Below are 13,347 nucleotides of genomic sequence, written 5' to 3' on the forward strand. Positions count from 1 at the left end.
AACATTGCTTTCAATCGTTTATTCAGAACTGTTAGAATTACTTTACATAGATTACACAAAGTCTGTAATATATTTTCTGATAGATTATTTTCATTTTTTTTTCTAATGAAAATAAATTGAGTCAAACAAGGAGAATTAAATATTACATTGGAACAATTGAGGCAAGATAATGTTAACTTATCAACACTGACTCATTCATAATTTTTATTGCTCAAACAAAAAAAAAATACGAACATGTAATTTAGAAAAAAAATGTTTCATGGTCTACCAGTCTTTCTTTATACACTTTGTTACATTACTTATAAAATAAACTCATAATAAATTCATAAATCTAGTAAAAATTTCCAGAAGAAATAAGTGAAGAGTCGATATAACATGGTGTGTGTTTTCTTTTCTTTTTAAAAATAAAAGTCCAAAGTAAATATACTTTTCTTGATTTTTAATCGGACTTTGTTGGGGAGGCTGACCTCGACCGACTATTTCTCTCGGAGCCCGAGTGGGAAGCACTGCGAGATCTGGATTTTGACCTCGACTTTGATCGCGACCTTGATCGTGAACCACTTTTTCGCGAGCCACTTGCCGATCTAGACCTAGACCGTGATCTTGAACCGCTCTTCCTGGATCCAGATCGAGACCTAGACCTCGACCGTGATCTTGATCCACTTTTCCGAGAACCAGATGGAGATCTAGATCGGGACTTTGATCGTGAGCCACTTCGCGAGCGACTCCGCGATCTCGATGAATGTCTCGACCCAGATTTCGAGCGTGAGCGTGACCTCGAGCCACTCTTCCGTGAACCTGATCTCGATCTGGACCGAGATTTCGATCTGGATCCACTTCTTGATCTGGACCTCGACACTGATCGTGATTTGGATCGGCTCCTACGGGATCCAGATCGTGATCGTGAGCGAGAATTGCTCCTGGATCTACTTCCAGACTTGGAACGTGAACGTGAACGCGATCCTGAACGTGAACGAGACCGAGATTTTGAACGAGAAGCCCTCGAACCCTCAGAATCCGAGAGAATCCTCTTGGTGCCTTGTCCTTTCCTGCTAGTCCCCGCTTCGTCCCCACTGGCAATCTTGAGTTCAGTATCGCTGTCAGACTCGCTAGTAGAAATAGTTTCCTTCGACAAAAATTTGGGATTATGACGAGTGACCTCAGGGGCAGCGCCAGATTTTCTGTATCTCCTCCCAGGTCCGGCTTTCCGTCCTCTCTTGGCTTTGGGTCTGTCACTCTCAGAGCCTCCACTCTCGTCATTCCTCTTGCGAGCCTTGCCTCTCTTCTTCTCCTTGCCTTCTCTACTCGCCTTCCTCTTCCTCTTTCCCTCCCTCGGAGCATCGTCCCTCCGTTCATCAGCCCCAGAGCCCCCAGAATCACTGACGTACTGCTCAGACCTGCCCTTTCTACCTTTCTTGCCAGATTTCTCACTAGGCATATCTCCGAATACCAGTGCATTCTTCGTCTTCTCAACGAACTCCTGTCTCTTTTGTAACATTGCCTCCTGGGTCTGCTTGCGCAACTCCTCCATTTGCTTCTGCTGCTCAGACTGGCGTAACTTGAACGCCTGCCTCTCCTCCTCCTGCTTTCGTCTGAGCATCTTCTCCTCTTCATCCAGACGCCTAGCCCTAGCAACATGATACTGCGCCTGTGACAGAAGATCCTGGCACCTTCTCGCCTCTGTTTCCGCCAACTGAGCCATTCTATCTCCATTAGTAGTCAAATATTGGAAGTACTTGTGCGACAAACCCAGCTCGTGCACGGCCTGAAGAACAGTCGTTAGCGTTGACTTCTCATCCTTGAGAATCTGCGTGGCCAGTCGTTGAAGTACAAGAGCAATATTAAACAAAAGTATCGTATCCTGTGGGGCAACTCTTCTAGCCTTAAGCAGGGTCATCTTAGCCTCCTTTAATTTGCCAGCTTTGAAATACGCTCGGGCGAGGTACTGCAGCACTTCCACATGATGATACTTATAAAATTTACGAAGACAATTTTCATACATCTGTATAGCACTGACAAATTGCTTCTGCTCGACGTAAATGTGTGCAATATTTAACCAAACATCGCAGAACTCTGCAGTCGCCTCTCTAACTTGTGCAAATATATCCCGAGCTTCATTGACCGCCCCTTTATGAGCCAATACAGCTCCAATTCCGTTGGCTGCCCAGATATTCTTCGGATCATTTCGCAAGACCTGCTTGTACATCGCGAGAGCTCGATCCTGATGTCTCTTCTCCTTCTCCTTATCCTTGCCGCTCTGGTGAAGGGTTTGCAACCAGATATTTCCCAGTGCAATGAGCGAGTAAGCATCAGTACTTGTTGAAGGATTATTGAGGATTCTCTCGAATTTCCTCTGACCCGGACCCCATTCCATCTTAGCTAAGTGAAGATTACCAAGTAATGACCAAGCATCTGGATGCTCGCTGTTGATTCTGAGGGCATCCTTGAACCAATCAGAGGCTTCATAGATCTGTCCCTTGTCCCTAGCCATGCAGCCCAGTCTCAAGTAACAATCCATGTAATTGGGATGCTCCTTGAGAATGTCTTTATACAGCTTCTCAGCACGATCGAAGACGCAGAGAGCTTCGTTCAGTCGAGCTAGATTGTACGTCGTTGTCACTGCAATTGAGTTGTAGTAAGTTGGGTCATCCTGTGCATCAAATTTCGATCGAGCCAGAGAATCCTCCAGATTTTTTCGAGCTTCCTCGAGGTTCCCCAGACGATAATGAAGTGCTCCAACGTTGTTGAGTATTTCTGCTGGAATTTCAGCTTCAACTTTCTCTTTGAGAATCCTTGTGGCTGTTCCATAGGCATTTAAAGCTGCTGTCAAGTCACTCTGTTCCAGGATCTGTGCCAGCTCTATCCAGGCTTCCACGTCGTCTGGAAACTGCTCGGTGACTTTGCGAAGGTGATTCTTGGCGATGTCTCTCTTCGATTGTGAAGAAGAATTGGCATAGAGTGAGCCCAGAATCTTCATTGTTTCGTAATTTCCAGGCTGAGCTTTGAGAACTTTTTCAAAACACTGGGCTGCGTTCTCGGAGTCACCTCTGTAAACGTACATCTGTCCTAAACCGAAGTGCGGAAGGACGAAGGCTGCTGGAGCAAACTGCGTTGCCTGGTAGTAATACTGAAAGGCTTGGTCATAATCACCTTGAACGTGGAAAGCTCTGGCTAGTTGATAACAACTTTCAGCTCTCATGGCTTCGTTCTCAGTATTGTGGAAGGCGTGTAGGGCCAAGTGCTGAACTTTGGAATAGTCCTTTTTAAAGAAGAAGTGGTTAGCCAGGTGATTGAGAACCATGGGGTTGGTGGAGTCGATGGTGTAGGCTTTGGAGAGCATCTGGACTCCTGTTCTTATGCTCTCTGGCTGCTGTTGGTTGAGTTTAAGGACTGACAGACCCACCAAGGCACCCACACACTGGCCATCCAATTGGAGAGCCCTTTCGAAAGCTAATTTTGCTTTATCCTGATTGTTCAACTTCATAAAGCAGTGGCCCATCCCCAGTCTCACAGCTGCTGGACAGTTTGGATTCGTTCGCAAAGCTTTTTTGTAGAATGCAAGGGCTCCTCGGTAATCTTTTTTGTTGAAGGCAATGCAGGCTTTACCCAGCAAGGAGGGAATGTTGTTTGGGGATTGGTTGAGTACGAAATTGAATTGAGCATCAGCCTGTTCCATTTTATCACCCTCCAGTAAGCAGAAGTATGCACGTCCCAGCAAGTGATTCTGATCGTACATGATAATCTTATCGGCAGTGGTGTACAAGAGCGTTGCTTTCGTGAATAAGTCACGTTTTTTATCCTTATTCTTTTCGCGGTTTGCCTCCTGGACGTAGTAGGCTGCCAACATGTCCAGAGCTCGCATCTGGTCCTTTTCGACATCACGGTACTCGCTATGGGCCTCGGTTCTGGAAGACTCCAGGATCTTGATGAAATCCTCGATTTTATGCTGCTTGTAGTACTCCAGCTGGGAATGAAAAATGACGGAAAATGTATTTCATGGAAAAATTATACCGTATTGACCAGAATCAACACTGAATAAAAATTAATTCGAAAGAAAATATTGAGCATCAACGTTTCCATCATAATTAAAATAACTCTGCAGATAATTCCATAAGTGGCATAACGAAAGGAATCAATTTGTTACGTTCTTCAAAAGTTGAGTTTTTCAGTGCATAAAATAACGATAAATACTTTTTAAAATATTGAACTTACAGCCAGATTAACCCAAATGCTGAGTTGGGCATGTTCCTGCCGGAGAATGCCAAGGACCTCATCTCCCTCAGGTAATTGATCCAGGCACAATTCAATCACCTACAAATATTGGAAAACGAAACTGAATATATTTTTCAAGTATAACACACTACACTGACTCGATACCGCAAGGCTTTCACTCTCACTGAGACTTGGAGGTTAGGTTCACAGTTACGTGGCCAAGAGGTTCGCAAATGCACTCATTATTTTGTTAACTTCGCTTAAGTTATGTAGTGAATCAATGGTGCCTTAATAATTCATTTAATATCGAAAGAACTCACCTCATCCGTATCGCGAAGTGGAATCTCAATGGATCCCGCCATGGCGATGTAAGAAACGTCTGCTGTCTACGGAAAAACCTGAACGACTGATGCAAAATAAACGCCACGAAGTTTGGGAACCGAGTTCCCCCACTCCAAGCGTCTGAACGTCCGGAATTTTCATGTAGCAAAATTCCCTATGCTATTGGCAAGTGGCGCCCTCTCTAAGCCCAAATTTTGCGGTTGAAGCCGCATTATAAATCTCCCCATCACTGACTCTCCCCTATAATCCCCCCTCATTAGGCACCAGCCGCACCAGGTATTAAATTGGCCTGGGGATTAGTCACCATTTTTATTTCCTTGTATTCAATTAGGGTATCTATAAGCCAGCAAACCTTCATTACTCATATTCATTCGGCTTAAAAAGATTTTTTATTGTTTCCGGCCAACGTCATGGGCAAAATTAAAATGAGGATTATTTCCTAAGGGAAATATTGTTTCAAAAATGCTGGTAATACTATTTCTCTTTGTCGCCATGAATTATCGAAATGTATTTGTTCTCGAGTGTCCAGCACTCAGTAATGTACAAAAAATACTCCCCAGTATCGACGCTACAAATCCTTAAATTCTAGCTACAACTAAGTGAACATCCACAACGAACAGTAATACTAAATTTTCCCCTCACGATAAAGTAGCACTAGGACGATGACATAAGTAGTTTAAGAACTGCGTCCTTCTGAAATTTTTCCAATAGCGTTCTCTCGTAATTTCGAGGGATGGAAAAGCCCCTCTCAACTTTAACGGGGCCTTTTAAATAGACCCTGTCCAGAATTACATGGGCCAGCCTCCTCTCGCTCTCTATGTACCTCTCATCCAGAGTAAACCATAGAGCTAGAGCACATCTCTTCCCTTTTTTGATTCCTTTAACTCCGTGGAGGTTTTTTCCATCGGCGGAGAATGCAACCATGCGTCCGCACTTTGGCTGCACTCTGCTCTCGATGATCTTAGCCATAGGATCTGCTGAAAAGACAAACTCACCGCCCTCGAAGTCATCGTTCAGGTAGACAATGGCTGAGTAGTCTCTCCAGGTAAATGCTGGATTTTGGTGGAGACAGACACCTTCTCTAACCGCCAGGCAATTGTCTGCGTGAATCTGGTGACTGAATGTCGATCCATTCGACGATAATCCTGGAATATGAATTTAATTCTTTTTAGTCTTCCTTTGAGGATTTTCTGGGGTGAATTCTGGGCAACTCATGTGCACTGTTGGGCCCCAAGAGAATTCCTTACAGAGAGAGGTATTGAGATATCGATGCGACAGGTAGGTGGACGAAAAAATTACCAGGGAGGGCCGAGCGGCACACCAAGTGGGTGTATGTGAAGTAGAGGGATTGAGGAAGATCGAAATATTCTTCGACGTGGCTGCGGGCGAGCTCAGTGGCTCGGAGGAAGAGGTCCAAGTGGACGGGCTCGAGGAGACCGAGGTAAACCATCTGAAAATAATGATATTTTTTTCCAAGAAAATATTACTGGAGATAATTCTTTGAAATTCCCATTACCAGAGCTGTTCTGCCCACTGTGAGGCCTTCGAACCTCTCGAATTTGGAGTGAGGACTCTTGTTATGAGCATATCCATCGCCTTCAACTGCCGCGGCCTGTTGTTAAACACAATAAAAATTTTAATTCAATAGATTGTGATAGAAGAAAAAAAATTATTCAAATCAAGGGATGATCGTTGTTTGGCTGCTTTACTTTCCCCAATCCTCTAGTATTAAAATATTATTCGGTACCTCCGCTAGCTGTATAAGAGATTTGCATTGTTGTGCTCTCAGAAGTCCCTCGGCCAGGTATCTCTGCTTTCCTTTCAATTCCTTCTCACTTGCAACGACCTTTATCCCTCGGATTACTCCAGTTTGTGATTCCCGCCAATAATTCGATCCTCCCTTCTGTTGACTCATGTTTCCCGCCCTCGATTCGTTGGTGAACTCGTGTGGGAATGAGAGATGTTCCTTCGTCTTCAACAAAAAAAAATTATACTGAGCCTTCAATTTACAAGAAAAAATATTGGATTATCAATCGTAGAAATACTTGAAAGACATTAATTTGAATCGCGTCGTAGATTTGTCTCCCACGTTGTCTATGACGCTCTTATCTCCGCACTTATGAGATGAGATTTTTTTTTTAGAACAAAAAATAATAAACCGAACTACAGCTGCAGCTGCGCCACCGCAGCACATGCAGAAATCCCTCCGCACTTCAAATATTAATTTCGAAGTGTTTATGTTGCTTCCTCGTTTATTTATTCAGCTTTTACATCGTATAAAATACAAAGTGAAAGGGTAATATATAAGAAAATGGTTCCACTATTTTTATAGTGAACTCATAATCCACAAATTAATTAATCGTAAAGAGTACATATGCGATGAAAATTCGGCTTATCTACCTCTCAAATTACCTTCTCGTTATAAGCGTCCGAATTTTTTGCATCCGATATTCTAGCGTCAATGGCGGCGAATTCATCAGCGATATATCGGAGAATTCCCAATTCGTACTCTTGGCGCTTAACATATTTAACCGCTTCCTGAAATAAAACAAGTGCGTAAAATGGACGACCAGAACAGAATGAATAAAATACGAATATCCAAGTACTCCTAATATATTTTAAGCAGCAAAATTGGCAAGACACGTGGATTAATTTATTTACTCTGCAACACATCGTCTATGTAATAGGAGCAATATATTGAAATGTATACCGGACGTGGACTGAAGAACTCATCCTGTTGGTCCTCCACCTTTGGTAATTTCTTATAGTACTCTTGATTATTCAGCATTGTTTCGTCAGCGGGGTAGAAGAGCAGGTAACTCTCAACAGCACGACAAGTGCTCTTGATCTCGCCCACTAGAACCATAAAGTTCATTCGAGGAAATTGTCAGTGACACGATGAGCCTCGTAAAGCAGCCATAAACTTGATAAGCAGGTTTCTGCGTCAAGGACTTGTGCGTTTATAATAATTCCTTTGAACATACTTCAGCTTTTATTTATATATTATGGCTATTGCCCATGTGTCAATGGTTCCTCAGAGGAATGAAAAAAAGTTTCGATAATATGCGGAAATGGCGGAGTATTTCCAGAGGGAAACACCAGCTACTCTAGCAATTACGAGGGGGAATGAGGTCATTTTATTAATCGGATAAACTGTGATGCGAGAAGATCAAGGATTGACGTATTTGTCCCTGAATTAGGCTGTACTTACACTTGTAATAGGCAAATTGTAAGTAGTTGTAGTGGCTGGGTAGAAGGTCCTTCTGATAGTCTCCATTGAAGTTGTTCAGCAATTGAGAACACAGTCTTTTACATTTTAAACAGTACGTGAAATGATCTGAAAAAGACAATTCAAGGAAGACTTATACACCGAAATATTTAATCATTTACGTTTCATTCGCACAAACAACGTTTTCGTCTTCCTGATTTTTCCCAGGGCTGAATTGCCTTTCTAGGAATAAGAAATGATAAAAAGTTTCCCAATAGAATCGTCAGTGAATTTTCAAAGCTGTCTCCTGTAGAAATATTTCCAAAATGATTTCACGATGATTTGAATAATAGAACTCACTTGCTATTGAAGAAGTAAACTCTGGATACCATCCTTGCTCGAAGGAGCCCTCACAGTACAGCCTACACTCATCCTCAGACTTCATATACAACTCCAAAGACTTCTCGAAGTTCTCCACAGCGTCTTCATAGAATTTCTCCTCGTAAGCCTTCACAGCTTTCATGTAATACTTCAGAAAAGGTGACATTTCTAAATTTTTCACCTTATTTTCATCAACTTCCTTCAAAGTTAAGTAATAACGGAGGTTCTTTGCACTCATCTCGTGCTGTGGATGGACCGTCATATACGTGAAGAGTGCACTAGCAGCTTCTTGGAACCGATTTTTCTGAACATAGACAGAAATTTATTTTTCGATGGGAATTTCCGGAAATATTAAGCGCGGAATGTTTTTATGATATATTTTAAATATCTGATGTGGAGAAGACACTTATACTCCGACTATCAGCTATCTCAAAACCTCAGCATTTCTCGCGACATCCGATATCACGACGAATTGGGATCCTTTTCTTCCGTCAACTACGTCTATCTCATAAAGTCCCGTAAGTTTAATTTTTTATTTTTGCTGGAAAGCTGCCTCCATTATAGAACGATTGAAAATCGGTATCTAATGTTGTGGGATCGAGTTTCCGGTAAATGTTGGGGGGTCATTAACTGATCAGGAGCCACATGTCAAGGCCAGTGATAGTGCACGAGTTTTGGCCGAAGTGTCGGCGTTTCAAACATCACTGATTATTCTATCTACATGAAAAAAATAATCGCCAACTAATTCCCTTTTGAAAAATAAACAGAGAAATTCACAAACATCGCAATATTTGATGAAATGCTCCTACACTAATGAAAAATAATAGAAAAAATGTGTGTGTGTTGATTTTTTATAAATTTTCTTCGGAATGATTTTTTTTCTGCAGAAGATAACATTTTATGGCAGAATAAATAACCTGTCAACGTAGAGTTGTCTCTTGATCTTCGTTAGCCCCTCATTTTTGAGAGAAATTAACTCATTTCATCATCATATGGCTTGACTACTGTATTTTGAGAGGCCGAAAGGGGCTTGAGTTGCGAGGCAAATGTATTCTCACGCTGTGGACGCGATAAGTCATAAAAACCATTTTCGAAACGACTGGCGTAATTAGAAAAAATTGAAAAGTTTCAGATTTCACTGTTGGAGCTTTACGACATCTATAAACAGGCGTGCAAATGGAATTTTACGCTCCTGGAATATGTTTTTCTTGGGAGAAACCATAAAGTCAGCCTACATCACTGTTTTAAATAGGCAAAGACCAATGCACCGTTCATATACGCCTACTAGTTTATTTATTGTCGTAGTCACGTTTCCAGTGAACTGTTTCGCTTGTCCTCACCGTCACGGCGGCCGAATAAATTTAAAATTATTTTTCTTCTACTTTTTCCGATGCTAGAAAATTATTCGTACCTGATAATAGCAGATGTGGAGGTACTCATAGGGCTTTAGTCCCAGAATTTCAGTCTCCATGTCCTTGGAGAGGCGCTTGAGGGCCTGTGGACCTGCAATGTCTCGGTAATCTTGATGGCAGTTTAGCAGGCACAAAGTTTCGCGAATTTTTTTCTCATAGAAGTGCAGATCTTCTACGTTCTCAGCGAAAATTGGAGAAGCTTCTGATGCTTCCACGCGGCAATTCTTTCGGCAATTAATTACAGCATTTCTGAAGGATTTGTATCTGCAAGTAAATACATTCCAGAGATTTGTAGTCCAGAAAATTGCAATTTCGAAATGTCCTGACAGATGAGGAAAAGTTCAACATGCTCCTAATCAACGGGCCAAGAAAAATAAAACTCTGAGTCGAGTGTTCCACGTCCATATTTGGGGCTGTGCTTATTAAACGAGTTATTACTTAATGACTCGTCCCAGTGAGGGGGACTGGAGTGGGCTAACGGTTGCACCGACGCACCGCTTTCCCAAAAACTGGATAATTATTTTGCTCAAAATGATCGTTACCATCGAAATAATTTCTATAAGTCAAATTTTTTGGTTCTCATATGTGAAAGAGGAACTTGCGACTCCCAAAGACATTTCACGATTTTTCTCAAGAGTCTCTGCAACATTTCTTCCACCTTCTCATGCAAAAAAAATATTGATTCGTGAAAACGATACCTTTGAAGAAAATGGTTGAATCCAATGATACACTCGTCCCAATGTTCATCGAGATAAGTATTAACAGCGGCTCTATAAACACCCTCCAAGGTCATATTTTCAAAATCCGGAACAAGTCTCTCGATTTCCTCCACTTCATTCACTTCCTCCTCTCTAGCATCGCGAGATTCATCTCCAGCATCTTCCACGGCCGGTTCTATCTCGTCTCCCGCTGAATTCTCAATTTTCACGTCAGGTGATTCATCAAGGGGAATCTCGTTTTCCGAAACTTCACAGTGAATTCTCGAAAGAAGACAGAATATTAGGAGATGAAACAGGAGCAGTTTGGAGCGTCGCATGGTCGCAAGTATATCGTGCATTATCGCTAGCCGGCTTGGGCTCGACTAACTGCGGAATGTGACGTCGTGCGGGCGATCTCGCGGTGATTGGCTGAGCTTCACGAGGAGGGATGCGAGAACATATGTGTTGACGATAAAAGACAGAATGTTTTTTGGAAACATATGTCTGGGTTTAAAAGTTCTGGTTGCTGGGACCAAAGTGTTTCCAGAAACTCGAATTTCATCTCTGAATACCATAACATTATGAATCTTGAGCAGTACAAATGATCCAGTCAACTCCATCTTTTAAAGATCTAGAGCTAGAGAATAGGACCCCCGCTCAAAAATAAATTCAAATTGACTGAAAGTCAATGATATCGGAATTCCAAAGTTTGTTGACAAACCCTGAATCCTGTCAGTAGGAAAAGCAGTAGAGGGAATCCTCGGTAGTATCAGTAGCACTCTCGAACAGTGCGAAACTTTTAATGAAGATTTTCTTATAATAAACGCAATTGTGTAGGATGGAGTCTCATAAATATGTTTATAAAAAAAAATTAGGTGCAGGGGCATTTGGGTAAATCGAAAAGCATTGATAAGTAACTATTAATAATTAGCTAGTATGGGTTATAATATTTTATGATAATTCAATAGATGTGTCTATCTTGTGAAGCGCAAACCAGATAATTCACTGTACGTTATTAAGGAACAATCAGGGCAGGGATCGCAACAAGTAAGTGATCGTTTTTTATTGTCTAGTCTAAGCTACACTACACTGCTGACGGGTGCATTAATTTTTTTTCCCACGAATTCAAAATTAGATAGTAAGAAATGAGGTGGAGCAGCTCAGGAAGATGAACCACCCAAACATAATTCAATACTACGGTTGCTCGTACGACAGTGGTAAATGGTGTATTGTTATGCAGTACGCAACAGGTGGAACATTGAGGGATTTTCTCCAGCGTCGGGGTCGCCCCCTCAGCGAAGCGGCAAGCCCCTATTTTTTCATTCAATAAATATGATATACATTGTAACGTTAATAATTGGTATTTTTACAGAGCGCTCTGTATTTCTTCGCTCAAATTATTATGGGTGTTCATCACATCCACGAAAAAATGGTTGTTCATCGTGATTTGAAACCTGAAAACATCTTTTTGCATGGTCCTCATGGAAATTTTATAAAGATTGGAGATTTTGGAATTGCTAAGGACATTAAAAAGTGAGGGTTCAATTCTATTGTCTTTGCAAACGACGAAAATTCTTATTGAATATCGAGGGTGAAAACAGTCTCATTATGTGATTACTGTATTTTTATTTTCTGATCAATTATAATTTCGTTTCTCAAGGGAAATTGCATTGACCAATATTGGCACTCGGCTCTACATGGCCCCTGAAGTCCTCAAAGGACTTCCGTACGACTCTAAATGTGATATTTGGAGTGCTGGAATCATCTTGTACGAAATGCTGACAAATGTCTTTCCTTTCAGCACTTCGGTAATTAATTATTTTAAGAATTGCAATTTCATGATTATAGACTTCTAATGGGGAGTTCGTGAATAATCTAACGCTTAGTTCAATAATCCCAGGACTATCTAAAAATGATGTATCAAATAAGTCGTGGTATCCTCAAAGTTCTCCCCGAGGACACAATTACCCCTGCAACTGTGAAAATTAATTACTCAATGCTTCGAAGACACCCAGAATCTCGTCCACGGGCAGGGGACCTTGTTCGCACCCGCAGTGTATTTACATCCATAAAATCCTTCTATCGTCATCTATCGGCTGAGGATCAGGCTAGACTCTTCAAATTCGGTGAGTTTAGGTGATCCTGTAGGAAATTGATTTATGTCTGGCAATAATTTGTTTCAATGAGGAAAATAACTTCAACACTTTGCTTTGCTATCAAACATTCAGACATTGACTTTTATAGCGTGACTTAAATATCGTACAAAGTTCGTGAAACATTTCTCTATTCCGTCATTTTATAATTTTTCCGTTCAAATAATTTAAACTGAAGAAATTCATGGTTTATCGATCCAAAACATTCTCATTATTATTTAGTTATGCTCTCCACTCACTCATTGTCACTGACATTACATTGTAATGATTTTCACACAGTAATTCATCAGAATGTCGACGAAAAAAAAATAAAAAAAAGAATCACCTCAACACTTTAATCACTAAAATTATTCTCTGATAATTCACAAGGGTCACAAAAAATACATCAAATGTAGACAAATAATTTCCACTTTCATATATTGATTGACAAGAAAAATAATTAATTCGAAGATATTGATCCTCTGATTTCAGGAGATTAATGGAGAACTTCGAAACATCTAAAGAGCTTCGAACTGCTAACAAATCGAACCATGGAGTTGAGATATAAAGGGAGATCACTCATCAATCTGTTTCTAGTTTCTGTGATTTTTGATAATTAAGAAAAATCATTAACAAAAAACTTAAAAAAGGTAATCGCGTCTGAATGGAGAATTTCACGGGATCTGAATATCACAACCTAGCAATAAATGTGTCAAAATAAGAAGTGGAGACTAATTCTTCCATCAAACGGAAAAACGCAACACCAATTAGTCATTCAAAATTTCGTCCAATGGAAACAGCAAAATTTACGTAATGCCCTGTTTCGTGGAGTGGCTTGAGGGCTACAAAAAAATTATGATAAAAATTTTACGTCTCGTAGACCGAGATCTTCATTAAGAATTGGCCAATAGCCATAATCATGTATTCATTCAGCTACTTTGAAATAAAATATTATATAACCC

General features: G+C 40.9%; 3 protein-coding genes across 4 annotated transcripts; 1 reads left to right on the forward strand and 2 right to left on the reverse strand.

Moving 5' to 3' along the window:
* Positions 1–7: 7 nt before the first annotated feature.
* Positions 8–4,737, reverse strand: LOC135164537 (RNA polymerase-associated protein CTR9 homolog). Its single transcript, XM_064124992.1, has 3 exons — positions 4,533–4,737; positions 4,213–4,311; positions 8–3,964 (listed from the first exon to the last, which is right to left on the reverse strand). Exons 1-3 carry the CDS (start codon positions 4,572–4,574, stop codon positions 440–442), a joined length of 3,666 nt encoding a protein of 1,221 aa, XP_063981062.1. The 5' UTR covers positions 4,575–4,737; the 3' UTR covers positions 8–439.
* A 297-nt stretch (positions 4,738–5,034) lies between these two features.
* LOC135164538 (prolyl 3-hydroxylase 2-like) lies at positions 5,035–10,752 on the reverse strand. 2 transcript variants are annotated; one of them, XM_064124993.1, is made up of 10 exons: positions 10,254–10,752; positions 9,555–9,819; positions 8,123–8,447; positions 7,766–7,891; positions 7,265–7,410; positions 6,967–7,092; positions 6,302–6,526; positions 6,071–6,166; positions 5,854–6,004; positions 5,035–5,699 (listed from the first exon to the last, which is right to left on the reverse strand). In XM_064124993.1, the coding sequence occupies exons 1-10, from the start codon at positions 10,610–10,612 to the stop codon at positions 5,209–5,211; spliced, it is 2,310 nt and encodes a 769-aa protein (XP_063981063.1). In that variant the 5' UTR covers positions 10,613–10,752; the 3' UTR covers positions 5,035–5,208. The 2 variants fall into 2 exon arrangements, with proteins under 2 accessions (XP_063981063.1, XP_063981064.1); XM_064124994.1 differs by having other exon boundaries at positions 5,484–5,699; positions 5,802–6,004.
* Positions 10,753–10,992: 240 nt separating this feature from the next.
* LOC135164541 (serine/threonine-protein kinase Nek8-like) lies at positions 10,993–13,017 on the forward strand. The gene is made up of 7 exons (XM_064124998.1): positions 10,993–11,144; positions 11,222–11,300; positions 11,389–11,556; positions 11,626–11,786; positions 11,914–12,061; positions 12,154–12,379; positions 12,878–13,017. The coding sequence occupies exons 1-7, from the start codon at positions 11,092–11,094 to the stop codon at positions 12,883–12,885; spliced, it is 843 nt and encodes a 280-aa protein (XP_063981068.1). The 5' UTR covers positions 10,993–11,091; the 3' UTR covers positions 12,886–13,017.
* The last annotated feature ends 330 nt before the right edge of the window (positions 13,018–13,347 follow it).

Source organism: Diachasmimorpha longicaudata, chromosome 7, assembly GCF_034640455.1.
Source record: "Diachasmimorpha longicaudata isolate KC_UGA_2023 chromosome 7, iyDiaLong2, whole genome shotgun sequence".
Classification (NCBI taxonomy): Eukaryota; Metazoa; Arthropoda; class Insecta; order Hymenoptera; family Braconidae; genus Diachasmimorpha; species Diachasmimorpha longicaudata.

Bases quoted from the DNA above. Each gene is read 5' to 3' on its own strand.
- LOC135164537 (XM_064124992.1), bottom strand. From the start codon at position 4,574: ATGGCGGGATCCATTGAGATTCCACTTCGCGATACGGATGAG. The intron at 4,312-4,532 runs GTGAGTTCTTTC...CAATATTTGTAG, and splicing joins CACTTCGCGATACGGATGAG to GTGATTGAATTGTGCCTGGA. The intron at 3,965-4,212 runs GTAAGTTCAATA...TTTCATTCCCAG, and splicing joins GCATTTGGGTTAATCTGGCT to CTGGAGTACTACAAGCAGCA.
- LOC135164538 (XM_064124993.1), bottom strand. From the start codon at position 10,612: ATGCACGATATACTTGCGACCATGCGACGCTCCAAACTGCTCCTGTTT. The intron at 7,892-8,122 runs GTGAGTTCTATT...TGTCTTTTTCAG, and splicing joins GTTTACTTCTTCAATAGCAA to ATCATTTCACGTACTGTTTA. The intron at 6,167-6,301 runs GTACCGAATAAT...GTTTAACAACAG, and splicing joins CTCTTATACAGCTAGCGGAG to GCCGCGGCAGTTGAAGGCGA.
- LOC135164541 (XM_064124998.1), top strand. From the start codon at position 11,092: ATGGAGTCTCATAAATATGTTTATAAAAAAAAATTAGGTGCAGGGGCA. The intron at 11,557-11,625 runs GCAAGCCCCTAT...GTATTTTTACAG, and splicing joins GTCGCCCCCTCAGCGAAGCG to AGCGCTCTGTATTTCTTCGC. The intron at 12,062-12,153 runs GTAATTAATTAT...CAATAATCCCAG, and splicing joins TCTTTCCTTTCAGCACTTCG to GACTATCTAAAAATGATGTA.